Raw genomic sequence first — 17,923 nt, forward strand, 5'->3', positions numbered from 1 at the left:
AAACCACCAGTTCTTCTCAAAACCACCACGACTTATAAAGAGAGCCTATGTTCATGGTGTTTCTGCAAACCTCACTTGATCATTAAGTTCTGAGCATTCACTCATGTCAGGGAAGAATGGGTACATGCAGCCGTTTTACCGAAACACTAGGTTTAATCCTATCTTGAGTTAGGATGAGTAACCCATCCTAACTTGGGTTTGATACTAATAATTATTTTGAGTAATTACCAATAGTGTCCACTGTCTTTAAAAACCTTTATGAGAAACATCTTATCAAGTGCTTTTAGACACCCCTAATTAAAGGGCTAAGAGTTGATTACTATAATTGTTACAATGGTTGATCGTTTTCTCACTTTTTCCAGTTCTCCCGAGACCATGAGTTTCGTCCCAGCATGAAGGTAGAAGCCGTCAACCCCTTTAGTCCCGCAGAGATCTGTGTGGCCACTATCACTAAAGTAGTCAACCGTCATATGTGGATCCACTTTGACAACAGCAAGCTGCCGAACCTCGTAGTGGACTCAGAGTCCCACGACATCTTCCCGGTGGGATGGTGTGAGAGTAATGGATATATACTCAAGGCTCCCAAGAAACTCATGGGTGAGTATTAAACACCAGAAAATCAAGAAATGAAGCATTTTCAATCACAGGCCCTGGAAGCCTGAACATCTGACATCATATTTCGAGGCTTGTAAATAATGCCAGAGACCGGCCTCCAGCCGGCGTGTACATGCACCTCTGACCTACATTCATTTTATATAGAGATACGCAGTCAAATTCTATGGCGGATGTGGTAGGAGTGTACTGTTTGTATGAGCTGTTATGGAAAGCTCATGTCACTAAACGTTTTTCCAATGTTATCATTGTATCCAATGGAATCACTGGATCTGAGTAGCAATTACCTGTCTAAGGGGCTCAGTCTAAAGCCCGAGTGGAACTCCACTCCGCCAAGAATTCTAAGTCCATGGCCAAGCTCAAACAAAGGGTCTTTAAAGACAGACTTCAATTCCGAACAGGGCCTGCACGTGCTTGTGATATAGAGCCAGGCTTAAGCTCTCTTTATTGGTAATGCTAATTGATTTTTCCAAATTCTTTTAGCCTCAGAAGATCCTCTTCATTTATTGGAATTTTATTTTAGACAACATCATGACTATAATGGATAATGACAAATCAATCTCATTGCAAACATATTCTATTGTTTGTTACAGCAAGAAAGGCTAAAAAGGTTGCCATCGTTTGGCCAGAGAAGCATAGGTAAGTCTGCACTGACCTTAATTTTTTTTTTTATTTACCCCTTTACAAAACTGCCCATCCTGTTACTCCTCAAACTGAATGTTATGTGCAAAGCATTTCACATAACAAATTACATAGTAATGGCAACTGTACTTATTTTCACAATAAACTTAGTTGTTTTTACACACGGAATAGCATGGTTTGTATGGATTTTCAGAGAATTTTAGGTAAATATTGTACAGGCAGTCAAAATAAGATAAAACTGTTATATTGTGATTCAAGGAAATTCACTTTTGAAAGCGCCCTCATGCAAACATTGTGGTTAAAGTTTAAGTAATCACTATATATTGCTGTGAAACCCTTACCAATAGTAGTACTAATGCTAAATACAAAGCTTATACCTTGACCTCAGGCCAACATGTTAAATTAGTTACCAACATACCAAATTTTATGTTAACTCATGCGTACTGACTACTTGTGCTGTTTGGATTGTTTGTCTGACAGCCGAGTATTTTAAGCTAAAGTGCTGTCATAAGTATATGACCTGCACGTGTACATCCCAATATGTGGAGATTGTGCAGTAATTCATCAGAACCAAACCAGAAGTGCTGTTCTGAACATCATTGTAACTGTCCCTCTTGTTTTTCCCCAACCAGGCAACAGCCAACAATTTCTCCACTGAGTCCAGGCCGGGATTTATATCAGAAAATCCAAAGGCTGCACAGGGATGAAGACTCTGCAACAGGTAACAAGAAGATTTATTATAGTTCGGTCAGTCTCAGCACTCGGGGAATGGAATACTGGGTACAATTTCATGGCTCTGCTTACCGCGAAATTGTGCGCTTCTTCAATGCGCTGTAAAGCATGTAGAATTCAGCAGTAAGTAGACCCAAAGCTGTCAACCAGAAAACACTGCTTTAGAAATTTCTTTGCTAAGCAAAAATTGAGCGAGTCACCAGTGAAGAAACAACAATGTAAACTTAATGCAATTTTGGCTGGTAATCAGTTTCTGTTAAGCAATACTTTTCTGTGCTGAGCAAGTTTATGTGCTTAGGCTTTATGAAGTTGGGCGCAGATCATTTTGTCCAATGATAAAACCTTTAGAGACCATAGCAGCTACAAATGTCTTGTATCGAAATGCCCATAGCAGAGGAAACGTCTGCAAGATTGAACCTACTTCCACTCAATCTAAACTGTAAAAAAAAAAAAAAGATTTTTTGGTATGATTTACTAAAAAAAAATGTGTAAAATATTTATTGCCATGTTTGGGCATATGAACTGGTGATGATCATGAACTTTGCTTCAAGTGAAATGTATTTTTTATTTTTTTTTTTCATTTGTCTCTTGGCAGGTCATGGCACCGATTGGACACCCAAGGTGTACTTCAACCACAAGTGTTTCTCGGGTCCCTTCCTCAGTAAAGGTCGCATAGCGGAGCTGCCTAAGGCCGTTGGGCCAGGTATCGTGGTGCTGGTCCTAAGAGAGGTCTTGTCGTTGCTGATCAACGCTGCATATAAACCCCCTAGAGTGCTGAAGGAATTAGAGATTGAGAATGAGGAAACGGCTGGTATGAATGGCCATCTACAAGTCATGAAAGCAAAGTGAGTGGTGGAAGTTTATTTTCTTTTGATGAACAAATATCACTTCGTTGCCACTGCTGCAGTGGTGTGCTTGCCAAAAGTCAGTTAAAAACACAAGTTAAACTTATGCGAGGTTACTCCCCAGCTCTCACCAGTACCCATTTGTGCGTCAAGTGTCGCAACTGACCCGGCCAGGATTCTAACCCACATTCAGTATATCATAGACCTTAATTACTGCCGCTTGGCCACACGCCCCCAAACTACATAAGACTGAGTTTTATTAGGACTGACATCAGCCCGACCTACAAGAAGTAATTATAAAAGCCGTTGCTATTTTGTCTACTCTTTTTCCCCTCCAGATACAAGGGTAAAAGCTACCGTGCCTTGGTTGAGATATGCAAGACATCAAGTGAACTGACAGAGTACATAAGGACAACGTGCATCAAACTAGAATGCTGTCCCAATCTAATATCCCTCAAGTGTGTCGCTGATAATGAAGAATGTCAAGATGGCTGCACCAACCTAACCAAGACCAAATACAGTAAGTTCCTTTTTAAAAATACAGTTAGTTCATTTTAGCCTCTGAGAAAGACTCTGTTAGGGTCGGAACGTCAACCAGTTAAACATTTGTTTGCATTTATACCCATGATCCTTTTGGTTGGTAAGTTTGCAGCAACAATGTTTTTTTTTCCTTTTTAAAAGTTACTAGGATCAATTCCTTGATTCCGATCGGTAACCGAGTGATTCTTGTTTAAAACAACTTGGAACTAGATTGATTGCCAGGTAGTAGGTAAAAGCAGGACAGTTCTTTTGAGAAGTCTCCCAAATTCCGAAATTCTATTCCGTGGCAGTAGAAGAAAGACAAGTTCTCAAAAGAAAATAATCTACCTACCTAGTAGATACACACATGGTGTTACCGCAAAACAAATATTATATATTGATACCCCACCATGCAATGCCTCAAATCCCATGTAGATTTTTGTTCCAGTTGTATTTTTGAAGGTTGTCAACCAACGGCTCTTTTGCAGAATGAACACTACTCAAAAGAGATTTACAAATGGTGCTACCGTAAACCTCCCCTATTTATACTACCTGTTGGTGAAGGTTGAAAAGTGTGTTTTTATTTTGTGCCCTTCTTTAATTCAAAGACAAACACTTGTTGAGATACTACCAGAATGAATTATTCCAACATGGTACTCACAAAAAATTATTTAAGTTGTTGAGATCTAATAAGAAATCCCATTTTGTTTTAATCCCCAGCATACCAGTACGGCAAGAAGAAGAAGTTTCACCACATTGGTAGACCACCGGGTAGGAAGACCACCACAGTTGTCCGACCACTGCCCCCTCCACCTCCACCACGTAAGGGCAACAAAAGACGCAAGAAGCGCAAGCCATTTGTCCACCGCAAGAAACACAGCCTGCTGACTCAGGAAGAGGAGGAACAGTTACAGAACGGTCAGGATGGAGAGAGGGAGGCAGGGAACGACGGGGAGGATGCTAGGAGACAGGAAAGAGGAGGAATGGTCAAGAAGAAGAATCAATCTCAGACGATGGCACATGCACTGCTCCAATCAGCCAAGAGGAAAAAGGTCAGCAGCGTCTTTAGATGCTTTATTCTAAAAAAGTCTTATTATAACACACGTATCTACCAAACAAGGTACTCAAGGCGCTGAGTATGCAAACTTACAGAAATTTAGGTTATTGCAGTGAGACCCAATTATGTAGTACTAAAATCATCAAAGGGAAGGTCTATGTTTGTTAGTCACTTTTAAAACTAATGGTATAAAAAAACTAACTTGGTTAGAAATACAGCAGGTTTCGATAGAATAAAGCATTTGGAGAATAATTTCACTTTGAAGTAGTTTTGTTTTTATCCCCCCAAATTTGAATTTTTCTTAGATTGTGGGGGGAGGGTTGCAAAATTACCACTGGAAAAAGCATAACACAAGGCATGGTTGTCGCTACTTTTTACCCTGTGTTCCTCTTTGAAACACAGTGAAACAAAGTGTAGCACCTTGGGTGCATGCCTCTGCACTTCTTACAGAGTGGAAAGTCTCCATGCCTTCTTGCTGGCACTCGGAAGTTTCATAATAAACCGCCCATCGGAAGTCCAGAAAAATTGGGCTGTAAAACAGTAATGCTGTGTTTGACAGGGGAAAAGTGGATTGGCTCTTTCCAATGCTATGTTTGACAGGGAAGGTGGTTAAAATTCGTCATGTCATCAGAACTTTCTGACTGAATAAATGAAGAATTTCAAGATGTTTAATTAGTTACTCATTTATAGCATTGTTACGGGGTTTTTCAGTGTCATTATCATTGGTCATGTGTACTCATTGCTTGTATTGTACTACTGTTAATCTTATCCTACTAATTCTGTCTTTGCTTATTGTAAGTACGGTAGTAAATGTTTTATTGAATTGAATTTCCAGTATTGACTTGTTGATATTGCAGATCCATCCCATCCCACCAAAGCTTGTCCTACCTCATCGGGAGAGGGGAACCAAGATGAAGACATTCGCCGCCATCTTGACATCCAATAGAGCCCAGAAGAAAGCTGCCAAAGAAAAGCCACCGGTCCAACCCGCTGTCAACCACGACAAAGCCAAAACAAAAGTGAGTTGAATTTTCCTGTTGTTAAAAAATCCTGTCTAGTCAATTTATCTTTTTCCACCTAAAATATTTAAAATGTACCCAGTCAGTTGCCCTAGATGTTTGAAAAGTCGCAATCTCTCCAGGTGGTCTCTGCTGGTTGTATTGCAGACATGGCGTGATCCCTAGCTGTTTGGCCGATACAGGTTAAATAGCCTCGGACGGGCACCCCCTGGGGAACAAAGGAATTGACAAAATAGGGAAGCCGGCAACATTTGGGCTAGATAGCTCAACTGATGGAGTGCAGCCATGTTATTCCAAAGAAGTAAATTTCTTTGTTCAACCCCAAATTATTATTTTGGGATTTAAAAAGTGCATAGATTTAAAAGTGCATCCTTGGCTTTGATATTCTCTCATAATACTTGCTCTATGCAAACTCAAATGCAAATGCACAATGCATAATGTATGTTTTAGGCCTACAGTGCGGTGTATGGTACATGTAGTTGAATAAATAAATGAAAAAAGTGTACTCTGCACTCCTTCCCTTGAAATGTTTTTTACCCATCATCTACCATCATCATGCTCACTACATCCGCTGCCAAATACACTAGGGGTATGAAATTGAATTAGTTTCGGATGAAAGGTTATGAGGTTGATTCCAAACAACCTGAGAATCCAAAGTGTATCATATGTTGCTGTTGCCATGGAAACGCAAGAGTAATGTACAGTTTGGTATGGCTCACTAAACATTTCAAATTTTAATGTTTCTAATCATTTTGAAATCAGACGCCCAACCATTATATTTCAGTATCATCGTACAACATTCGAGGGTAAAAGTAGTGGGAAAAGTTTCTATTGTAGAAATGAGTACTTTCTCATGTTCGCTTCCCTAAAAATCTATCAAATTCTTGTTCAATTTTGAAGATGTTTGGGCAAGAAAGTTTTTAGTAAAACATTGTTTTGTTTTTCTCTACTGATTAATTAGAAAATTGCATCTGGAAGCCTATTAAAACAAATATGGTACAGTTAACAACGATGTTTTTATATGCTGAACCTTGTGCATGTTTTTTCCCACTATTTTTTTTCCTGACTCTAACCATTGATTAAGCCATAATTTCATATGATTGTTTATTTGTATATATGGTTGACCATACAGAATCTCTGACTATTTTGTCAGCTCTACCGATCCTGTATTTACTTCAATAGTGAAACAAAATAATGTTTCTTTTAAATTTTCTGTGTACCCCCTTTTTTTTTTTATCGTATTGCCATTTTCACACAGAGTTACATACCCCATACCCCCCCCCCCTCCATAACATGTTAATTGCTGATTCATTTCATATGTTTTTCATCGGTGGGAATTTTTTATTAGAAAAACTACGTTTTATGAATGTACTCTATAAAGCATTTTCTGCCGCCTCCCATCTGTAGTTCAGGTCGACTATATATATTTTTTATAGGGCATAGATGAGAATATAATTATGAGAGAAAAGGCGAGGGTGTATGTTAATTTGGCCGAGTATTCTGCAAAGGTTAAAAGTGCATGTACTTTTCTCGAAGGGCAAGCTTTATTTATAGCAACCCCTTTCAGAGTTTCATTGAATGTTTGAGACCGCTCTGAAATGGAAGCAAAGAGAGTTGTTGTTCAATAGAAGTGTGTGCTCTGTTCAAATACGACTCTGCACATTTCCGCTGTTGTTCAGTCGTCCTTTTCCTGTCCATTATTTGTTCAGTTGCATGCTTGATCCCTCTCTAGACGACCTACATTACATATCCTGCCCTTCGAACAGATGCAATCGCTGAAAAGCAAAACGATATCCCAGGCTTACATTTCAGTCAAAGAGGATTTAAGTAAAAGACTATGGATTGGGTTACCGAAACTGGCTGTGAATTTTTATGTTTTTAAAGCGTAGATTTATATCTTTGTGAACTGTTGGTTTTATATGTATTTTCATTACTTAACTGGCAGCGAGACCGCTTATTGTATTTTCAGTTCCACATTACCGGATCCGAAAGTTTCTTTAGAAAGAGAAGTGAACCACCAGAAAAATAAATTGTGATTTAGAAAATTAAAACTCTGACCAATGTTTGTTTTATCTTTTTATATCTCACTTCCTGGAAGGATAATAAAAACTGTTATTGTTGAATTTGAAACAACTCAATAAAAATTTGTATATTACAATGCGTTTACTTGTAGTTGAACTGGCAGCGAGACCATTTCTTGTATTTTCAGTGCTACATTAGCTCCGGATCTGAAACAGAAAGAGAAGTGAACCACAGAAAGACAAATTGTGATTTAGAAAATAAAAAATCTGACCAATGTTTGTTTTATCTTTTTTATCTCATTTCCTGAAAGGATAAAAAAAAATTATTGTTGAATTTGAAACAATTCAAAAAAAAATTGTATATCACAATGCGTTTTGTTGTAGTTGAACTGGCAGCGAGACCATTTCTTGTATTTTCAGTTCCACAGTAGCTCCGGATCCAAAACAGAAAGAGAAGTGAACCAGTGAAAAACAAATTGTGATTTAAAAAACTAAGAACCTGACCAATGTTTTTTTTATCTTCTTTTTTATTTAAATAATTCAATAAAAACTTAAAATCAAAATGGTCTAAACTAACATCTGTCATTAACTAGTGTTAGAATTTTTTTCACATATCAATCTGCCATTAAGTATTTAGATAAATATGTGGATGATTTTTAAAATCTGTTCTTATTATAATGTGTGATTGAGGCTGATTGAGGGAAAAGATAATGTTTTGTTCCAGTGGCATGAATGATCTCTTATAACTGTACAATTTTTTACAAAATATGTATCATTTTATGTATCTATTTTTCATTTACTGTTATAGACGATGTGACCTCTGACGTCACACGAAAACCATAACATGATTCGCGCGCATACCGCCGGGCAAAACCTTTGTGTTTTGGCAGCCAGCAAGAAAGTGTACGCAATCTTACTGTGACTGCGCAACTCAGTGCCCGGCGAAACATGACGTATAGAGTGTTTTGTCAATAGAGGGCGGTTTGAATGTAAACATAGGTCACATCGTCTATATTATATATTAGATTTATTGACCAAACCAACAGCGGACGGACGAGCCGCCAATAACAGGACAGGATTATGTTTCTTAATATATGGAAATTCGGGGATAAAGAATATTAATATTGGTTTTACCCATATAAACCGATGTGTGTGTTTAAGCACTGTATACTCAATTACTTTCCTGAGCCGCTGGGACCCGTACACATCAGTGTATACAGGTACAACCAAAATAAATATGTATTTCATATTTATCCTGAGGAAACCTATCAGTGAAACACTGTTTTTCAAAGGTGCCCAGCAATTAAAAACATTCATTAAAGGCAGTGGAAACTATTGGTAATTACTCAAAATAATTATTAGCATAAAACCTTTCTTGGTGATGTGGAGAGGTTGATGGTATAAAACATTGTGAGAAACGGCTCCCTCTGAAGTGCCATAGTTTCCGAGAGAGAAGTAATTTTCCACGAATTCGATTTCGAGACCTCAGATTTAGAACTTGAGGTCTTGAAATCAACCATCTAAACGCACACAACTTCGTGTGAGAAGGGTGTTTTTTCTTACATTATTATCTCGCAAGTTCGATGACCGATTGAGCTCAAATTTTCACAGGTTTGTTAATTTATGCATATGTTGAGATACAACAACTGTGACGGCTAGTCTTTGACAATTACCAATAGTGTCCACTCCCTTTAATATATAAAAATGGAAAATTGTAAGAGACAAAACATGTACACAGATGTTACAGAGAGTAAACAAAATTAATAGAGTGTGAGGCTGGGTTGATGAAATCAATATTAACAATGAAACAAACAATGATGATTATAAAACAATATCCGGACCAGCCTGAAGAGATCAATAGGGACAAATATTAACATATTTCACCTAGTAAGGCCTACATGTCTTTGACTTTATTTTTTATTAACTGCTTTCTGTATTGCCTTTTTTTTTTTTTTTTTTTTTTTTTTCAATAGAGTGTTAAATAAATTTAAGTCTAGATCTACTAATTTTGTGTCGTAAACAATTCGGTTCTTTTTAGTAGCAAATATAGTTCTGTCATAAAATTATACAAACGGCATACTATCTCACTTGATGTGAATCATTATATTTAACTTGAATTTATCTTTCCAAGCATATCGGTTCAGAACAAATGCTTTTTTATGCTCAACAAGCCCTTCATTGTTATCTTTTTTTTCTCTCTTTGCGCAGGCCTTTGTCACAAACAGCAAGCCAGAAGACCGCCTCCATCTCACCTCCAACCCCCTGAAATGGACCACTAGTGAGGTCGTCAAATTCATCAACAAAACAGACTGTGCAACATTAGCAAGAATATTCGAAGAGCAGGTAAGGTTCAATTGTTCCTTCATGACATTATGAATGAGGTTATTTAATTACCAACTCAGAAATCACTACATGTACTGGGTTGTAACACTTGCGATGAACTGTGTCGGTTTCGGCGGTCGTTACCATCAACTGTTTTGGTTGAATTGACCATTGGTAAAATCACTGCTGAAAAACCGAAATAGCTTTTGGTTACATCCGCCAAAACGCATTCATCAGGCATTAACATTCTCCTACCACAATCTAATTGGTAAAACAGTGAAGAAACAATAGAAATGCATGTCTGTGTACGTTTAGCAGATGCCAATAAGCAAACTAAGGCTTCTTTTTACGTTCCTGGGAGGGCGCCTTATTCGAGTGATTACTGGCTAAAAGCAAATGAAAAATGAGCCAAAACATCTGACGTCACACTTCAAGGCTTGTGAATTATGCCAGAGGGTGGCCTTGAGCCAACTTAACGTCAATATATTGCAGTCACGTGGTACGGATGTACTGTTGATCTCTTGTTCATTACGCAGTCAAATTCTACTTACGGTACACGTTTACGTCATTATATGGATGTACATGTTCTGTAATACATTTGCTATGATATCGCTGGTAAGGTTACGTAGAACCAATTTCCTGTCCCTTGCGGATAAGGACAGAAGACCAGTCTAATGAAAAATCAGCTCCAAAACATATGACCACTTAATGATAATAGTTTTTTCAAGCAGGCCTGGATTGACAGGAAAGAAAGGAGGACATGGCCTTGTTGCCCTGATCTGGGCCATGGTGCCCCTTCAAATGTTTCCCATATAGACCACATGCATGTGACGTCACACGCTCTAAAAGCACCCACAGTCACTGGGGTCAAAGGAGGCAAATGATTGGACGCTAGCTGTTCTTTGTGCAAGAAAGCGTGTGCGTCAGTGTAGCGTTTCGCATTATGCAAGGGGTCTATAGGCTTTAACACTTTTCAAATGGAAGTGACCTTTGCAAAGTATAGGCCTATCTGATCTACTTCATAAATATGTTCTTGTTCGTCCTCTTCGTTGTGCTGGCCAATTCTTGCAGACGCTAACGACAAAATTCTATGGTCAAAGCACATTCCCCTTATGACTTACCAGAACATATTCCCCAAGCTTTCTCTGTTTTGATTTTCATGGGACTTTTATAACTCACCTGTTTGAATCATATTTTTTCTAACAAACTACTTATTATATTGCATTGTTTTATGCCTGCTCAGTTAACGCCACATGTTCTCATCAAATAATATCACAAAAACGCAAGTGGACAATCCAAATTTACTAACGCTGCATTGTCCACATATGAACATTTAGAAATCTGGTTTTCTGAATTTTTTACTAGATATATGGAATCATTGAAAAGAAATCCAGATAAATGACTCCTGCAGTCAGTGTAATTTGAGTAACTGTGGAATTGCCTCATCATTTATATTTAAACCCTATATTAAACCCTAAACAGACTGAATTACTGAACCCCAAACAGACTTAAAGACACTGGACACTATTGGTAATTGTCAAAGACCATTCTTCTCCCTTGGTGTGTCTTAACATGCATAAAAGAACAAACCTGTGAAAATTTGAGCTCGATTGGTCATGAGTTGCAAGATGACATGAATGGAACAAAAACACCCATTTAGGTGTCACATGAAGTTGTGTGCCCTCAAATGCTTGATTTCGAGACCTCAAATTCTAAACACGAGGTCTCAAAAACAAATTTGTGGAAAATAACTTCTTTCTCAAAAACTATGTCACTTCAGAGGGAGCCGTTTCTCACAATTTCATACTATCAAACGCTCCCCATTACCCATTATACTAAGTGAGGTTTTATGCTGATAATTATTTTGAGTAATTACCAATAGTATCCACTGCCTTTAATGATCCTGTCATTTGATCTCTCTGTCACGGTATCTTTGTGTCGTTCTTTTTCTCCTTTAGGAAATAGACGGCCAGGCACTTCTTCTTCTTACACTACCTACAGTGCAGGAATGTATGGATCTGAAACTGGGTCCAGCCATCAAGCTTTGTCACCACATAGAAAGGGTCAAAATCGCATTCTATGATCAATTTGCCAAGTGAGACCATACTTTGTGTATTTCTGAAGTGAGACAGACAACCCTTGTTTACAGGTACAAATTTCATAAAGCTGTCTAGCAGGAACAAAAATGTGTTTAGCAAGTTCTCCTGATTCGTAAAAACTAGCAGGAAATCAATCACAAATAATATACATTACATTGTATTGGGGCTGGCAACCTGTTACTGCTAAGCAACATTTTCCTGTGCTAAGCAACTTGTTATGCTCTATGAAATTAGGTTCTGATTGAGTTTTCTTCCCAAACAATTACAATTTTCCCCCAATATCTGTCTATTAGTAACACATCATGATGTTGGATGTGGTAGCCTAACATCAGCTTATGTATACAAAAGTTTGTTGAAGACAATTAGTCAAGAACTGTCCTTTGGTGAATTTGTTTTTATCAGGGTAATGGTCAGTTAATGGTTTATTTTGCTCTATGATGCTTCAAGACCGGACAGCTCATGACCGGAGTGCGTGGGTGTCTCCCTAATCCTGTCAAATATAACAAATATCAACTCAAAAGCTGGCTCAGGCTGGATTTTAATGAGTGACCTTAGGGAATTTTGATTGGATTTAATTATAGAGTTATATATCATTGTCAATTCAAAAAATAGTTTATTGCCCGATAAACCTTGGTTTTCGAGACACTATCACGAAATGAGACAGTTATAGACATCGCGTGACAATGGTCTTCGGGGAAGTTGTTCTCTTTGGGTAAACGTCAAGATTTCCCGTTACCAGCTCTTCATTATCTGCCCAATTAGTGTCTCCTTTTGCTTGTTAACCTTTGTTTTAACCTCGGCTCCTTGTCGTTGCAAAGCCAAATCTAAGCTACCATCAAGGACATTGTCAGCCTGTTATGTACAACGTGTGAGTTGGGGTTTCCGTCTACTGCATGATTGCGTGGGTTTTCACCATTTGGGGTTTCCTCCCACATGTGAAACTAAATATTACTTTTTGTTTCTTGTGCTGTTGGGCGATAATAAGATAAGTAATTGCAACAAACTACAAACATTGGTCATTACTTTTGATAAGAAGTTTACCAAGATTGTATTACAAAACTGCGTTTGGCTCTGAGTCGTCAGTAAAAGTGAAATGTCAAGATTTCCAGTTTACTAGCTCCTCATTATCTTCCCAATCAATGTCTCTTTGTGCAAGTTAACCATCGTTCTAACCTCGGCTTCTTGCCGTTGCAAAGCCACATCTTACATTGTAGCTACCATCAAGGTCAATTTTTGTGAATTGGGGTTTCTGTCTACTGCATGATTGCGTGTGTTTTCCCCATTTGGATTCTTCCACATCTGAAACTAAACGTTTCTTTTTGTTCCCTGTGCTGTTGGATGTGTGATGAGATAAATATTTACAACAAATTGCAAACATTGGTCTTTACTCTTTATCAAGATTCCATCCCAAAACTACACTTTAGTTGGAGTGGAATACCTCTGAGTTTGACAATAAAACTGAAATGTGTTATTAAAACCAGGGTCAAATTTCATATCGCTGAAAAACAGAAACAATTTTTCACCCCAAAACATTTGTATCTGGGAAATGATTAATGCATGAATCGTTTCTTAGATATATCTGAGGGTTGATGCCTGGTAGCTAATGCTGCAGCCAGAATGTGTGAAAGGAACACATTGTCTTGGACCAGTTGAGTTGGTCTTTGAAAAGCGTTTGTAACCGTTTGCTATCAAATGCATATGGGTAGAAAGATGTTTTAAAAGTCAAATACAATGATCCACACAAATATGCCTCGAAATTATGTGGTATTCCTTTTACCTCGTCGACTAACACGGTTGACCATATATTATGGGAGTCAAATTTTTACTTCCATAAATGGCCAACCGTGTTAGTTCGCAAAGCGAAAGGAAAACCATGCAATTCCAAGGCAAATTTGTGTGGATCATTGTATTCGACTTTTAAAACATCCTTCCAACCATGCATTTTAAAATGAACAGTTACAAAATGCTTTTTATACTGCCAACTCGCAAGGCAGCGTGTTCCTTTTAAGACCCTTTATCAACTCGCTGTTAAAGTTGTTGCTGCTCAGCAAGTACACTTTGTATTCATCTGAAATTTTCACATATGACTTTTATTGTACAATCGTTCTTTATAAGTATGCCTATAAATCAGCATTACAGTGACAAAAAAAATACTTTTTAGCTCGAGATTCTGCAGAAAGCAGTTCCATGAATATGGGCCCATAATACTTTTCCTTTTTGTATATGTGTAATGCCATTAATTATTTTTTCCAAATGTTTTGTATGCAATGAATTATTTTCCAATGTGAAATGTATTCTCACTGAGTGCTTGAATACCTGTTCACTTGATATTAAAGGCAGTGGACACTATTGGTAATTACTCAAAATAGTTATTAGCATAAAACCTTACTTGGTAACAAGTAATAGGGAGCTGTTGATTGTATAAAACATTGTGAGAAACGGCTCCCTCTGAAGTGAAGTAGTTTTCGAGAAAGAAGTAATTTTCCACGAATTTGATTTCGAGACCTCAAGTTTAGAATTTGAGGTCTCCAAACCAAGCATCTGAAAGCACAAAACTTCGTGTGACAAGGGTGTTTTTCTTTCTTTTATAGTTATCTCGGATTTCTGACAACCAATCGAGCTCAAATTTTCACAGGTTTGTTATTTTATGCATAAGTTGAGATACACCAAGTGAGAAGACTTGTCTTTGACATTTACAAATAGTGTGTGGTGTCTTTAATGAAACAGCTCAAAACATTTTGCAATGAATTTCTACTTACAGTATATTGATTGTTGTTGCTTCACACTTTTTAACTTCTCAATGGTGCTTTTAGTTTTGTTTATAATGTTCTAATAATTGAACACAGGAAACATGCATTCCGGAAACTATTTCCTGGCAAAGTTCAAAGGGATGATCATGATTGAAATGTAATGAAACAAAATAGTTAAGATCAAGTTACAAACCACAAAGGAAACCAAGTGGGTAAATACAAGTCAACTTTGAGGTGAAAACAAATATCTTTGAGTACCCCAAAAGTAAAAACGGACACTTAAAAAAAAAGAAAAAAACAGCATTGCAATTAGATGCCCAGAAAACTATATGGAGAGAAGGTTGAAAGTTTTGTATATCTTTGAAAATGTTGAGTCGGTACAAAAGAGATTTGATCAAGGAGCTTGGGATCAATTTCAAATGTAAAGAAAGGTTTGACCTCACTCTATAGAGTTTGGTTCGTTAACCTAGCATACTTAAAAGTGTTTGTGCATGAAGTGCTTTCATTGTGAGACTTTGATTAAAGGCAGTGGACACTATTGGTAATTACTCAAAATATTAATTAGCATAAAACCTAACTTGGTAACGAGTAATGGGGAGAGGTTGATGGTATAAAACATTGTGAGAAACGGCTCCCTCTGAAGTGACATAGCTTTTGAGAAAGAAGTAATTTTCCACGAATTTGATTTCGAGACCTCAGGTTTAGAATTTGAGGTCTCAAAATCAAGCTTCTAAAAGCACACAACTTCGTGTGACAAGGGTGTTTTTTTCTCCGGCGACCAATCGAGCTCAAATTTTCACAGGTTTATTATTTTATGCATATGTTGAAATACACCAAGTGAGAAGACTGGTCTTCGACAATTACCAATAGTGTCCACTGTCTTTAAAAGAATTTTCATAATGAGCCAGCCTTCAAACTTACCAACTTTGGTTTTTACAAAAAAAAAATTGACCTCAGATACAATGTGATAATTGTCACAGATTAGCTTGAAAAATGAACTGGGGGAGTAAAACTATTCAACCATAAGCTAACACCACTAGTTCTTCTCGGAACCATCACATCATCAAGAGATTTATGACATGGTGTCTTCGCAAACCTCATTTGGTAAAAGTTTAAACATTTGTCTCTTGTTTTAGTCATCCTCTTGTTGATCCTCAAACAGTCATTGTTTTAAATCCAGGAGTATCAAGGTTTTGAAGATTGTATTGGATTTTTAATTATATTGACCATTTGCATGCACTTAACACGCGGCGACTGTGCCACGCTCACCATTTTGGTGGTCAATAGGGTTACGTGTAAACGCTGTGTCGCCTAAAATGCGCACTTCACTGAATAACACACAGTGACATTGCCCACCATTATGGCGCATCCAAGATTATTCTGATAATGACGTCAGGTGGATTGGGTCAATAGGTAGATGTTTGTGTTGATGTGGAATCCTGACTCATTCAACTCTTTTTTTGCGAAATAAGTGTATTGAAAACAGTGTTGGAAACTACAACTGGATAGATAGTCACTGGTCCATCTTTTTAGAGCTTTTTAAGCTCAAAAAGTTGATAAGCACAAACAAATTTTGCTTACCAGAGTAAAGGTAACGGCTATGTCACATTTACAGTCACTCGTATAATGCTTATGTTTGCTTAGCAGAAAAAGTTCAAGCGCTATTTCTGCTGTGTCCTCGTATTGGGTTCGACCCCAGCCTAAACCAAAATTTGTTTTGTTCCAAAAGCCATGGTATTTTAATTCTAAGGTAAACAGTGTCTTGAAATTGTTGAGAAAGCTACAACTTAACAGCTAGTTTCTGCTAGCGTGTTTGACTCTTGCCTAATTCATTCTCTCTTTCCTTACCTCTTAAAGGCATTCCAAGGCAGACAAAATATTGTTAACCGCTTCAACTTCAAGTGTCTAACTTTGTCATATCTACCAGGTTTACCTTGGTTAACTACTGTGTATAAACATCCAAAGTTAAATTGTATAGCTCTATGAAAGCCAGTTATGAACAATGTTTTAAAGGTATGGTTATAGATTGGCAACTTCTCCCAAAATTAAGGACCATAAAAACTTACTTGGTGAAAAGCACTGCAGCGGTTGGTATAAACTAATTTTTAGAAAGAATTTCCTTAGAAGCAATGGTTTGGATAGCGTTGACCACAAACAAAAACATTTCAATGTAAATGATGGTGGTAGATGGATTCAACAGTTTTGTGAAAATACTGTTCCAGCAAGTAGACACTGTCAGCTGAAACTTTCATGTGTGACTTTTCTTGTATCTTTCTTTATATATTTGCCATTAAATTAGCATAGTGACGTTGACAAAAACCAATCTATGACCCTGCCTTTACTGTGGAGTGAGAAAGTTAAAGGAACACGTTGCCTTGGATCGGTCGAGTTGGTCTTTGAAAAGCGTTTGTAACCGTTTTTTATAAAATGCATATGCGTAGAAAGATGTTGTAAAAGTAGAATACAATGATCCACACAAACATGCCTCGAAATTGCACGGTTTTCCTTTTACCTCATCGACTAACACGATCGGCCATTTATGGGAGTCAAATGTTTGACTCCCATTAATGGCCGACCGTGTTAGTTCGCACAGTAAAAGGAAAACCACGCAATTTCGAGGCAAATGTGTGTGGATCACTGTATTCTACTTTTAAAACATCTTTCCAACCATATGCATTTTATAACAAATGGTTACAAACGCTTTTTATAGACCAACTCAACGTGTTCCTTTAACTTAGATAGCTATGTCATAGGTGCAGTTTCGACTCCTGCCCCGGTATGCAGCCAAATTTCTTTCTGAAATGTTTGTTGGATCTCCCATTGATGTCTTTGATTCGAATTATAAATCTGGATTGGCAACCAACATACCGCTATAAATGTATGTTTTTGGGGGGATAAGTCTGGATGGATAACTCGAGTAAGCTGCTTCAAAACGTCTTTATTTTGAATTTACTCTTGACCCTAAAAAGTGATATATTTTTTTGATATGATGTACAAATTTGTTGAAAGCTTTCAAGGAGATATTTTAAATTGGAGCAAAGTGTCTCAGCAGTAGTGAATTATTTTAATTATGATATATTGAGTGTAAACTCATTGATTAAAAAAAGTAAATATGAATTAACTAAATAAAGTTGTGATAATAAAAAAAAACGTTTGTCATAATGTGCCTATCATTTTGTAGTGGTCATTAGGAATTTAGGATTCGCGATAGTACAGTATGTTTTCTTTTTAAAATGATTCCCCAGTTGTCCCCTGCCCATTCGAAAGGAGCTGTTTTGTCATCAAGAAATTTAAGGACCAAACAT

At 37.4% G+C, this 17,923-nt stretch overlaps 1 protein-coding gene and 1 long non-coding RNA gene across 3 annotated transcripts in view; one reads left to right on the forward strand and one right to left on the reverse strand.

Moving 5' to 3' along the window:
* The window catches only part of LOC139951703 (scm-like with four MBT domains protein 1), a 34,121-nt gene extending 16,378 nt beyond the window's left edge, over positions 1-17,743 (forward strand). For both annotated transcript variants that reach the window (XM_071950730.1, XM_071950739.1), the window contains exons 13-21: positions 363-597; positions 1,206-1,251; positions 1,887-1,975; positions 2,582-2,831; positions 3,170-3,351; positions 4,071-4,402; positions 5,265-5,426; positions 9,656-9,790; positions 11,728-17,743. In XM_071950730.1, the coding sequence (XP_071806831.1) occupies positions 363-597; positions 1,206-1,251; positions 1,887-1,975; positions 2,582-2,831; positions 3,170-3,351; positions 4,071-4,402; positions 5,265-5,426; positions 9,656-9,790; positions 11,728-11,868 (1,572 nt within the window). In that variant the 3' untranslated portion in view covers positions 11,869-17,743. The remainder of the gene's footprint in view (positions 1-362; positions 598-1,205; positions 1,252-1,886; positions 1,976-2,581; positions 2,832-3,169; positions 3,352-4,070; positions 4,403-5,264; positions 5,427-9,655; positions 9,791-11,727) is intronic.
* The window catches only part of LOC139949843 (uncharacterized), a 134,315-nt gene that overhangs the window by 33,299 nt on the left and 83,093 nt on the right, over positions 1-17,923 (reverse strand). The window lies entirely within an intron of this gene.

Source organism: Asterias amurensis, chromosome 2 (assembly GCF_032118995.1).
Source record: "Asterias amurensis chromosome 2, ASM3211899v1".
NCBI classification, from domain to species: domain Eukaryota; kingdom Metazoa; phylum Echinodermata; class Asteroidea; order Forcipulatida; family Asteriidae; genus Asterias; species Asterias amurensis.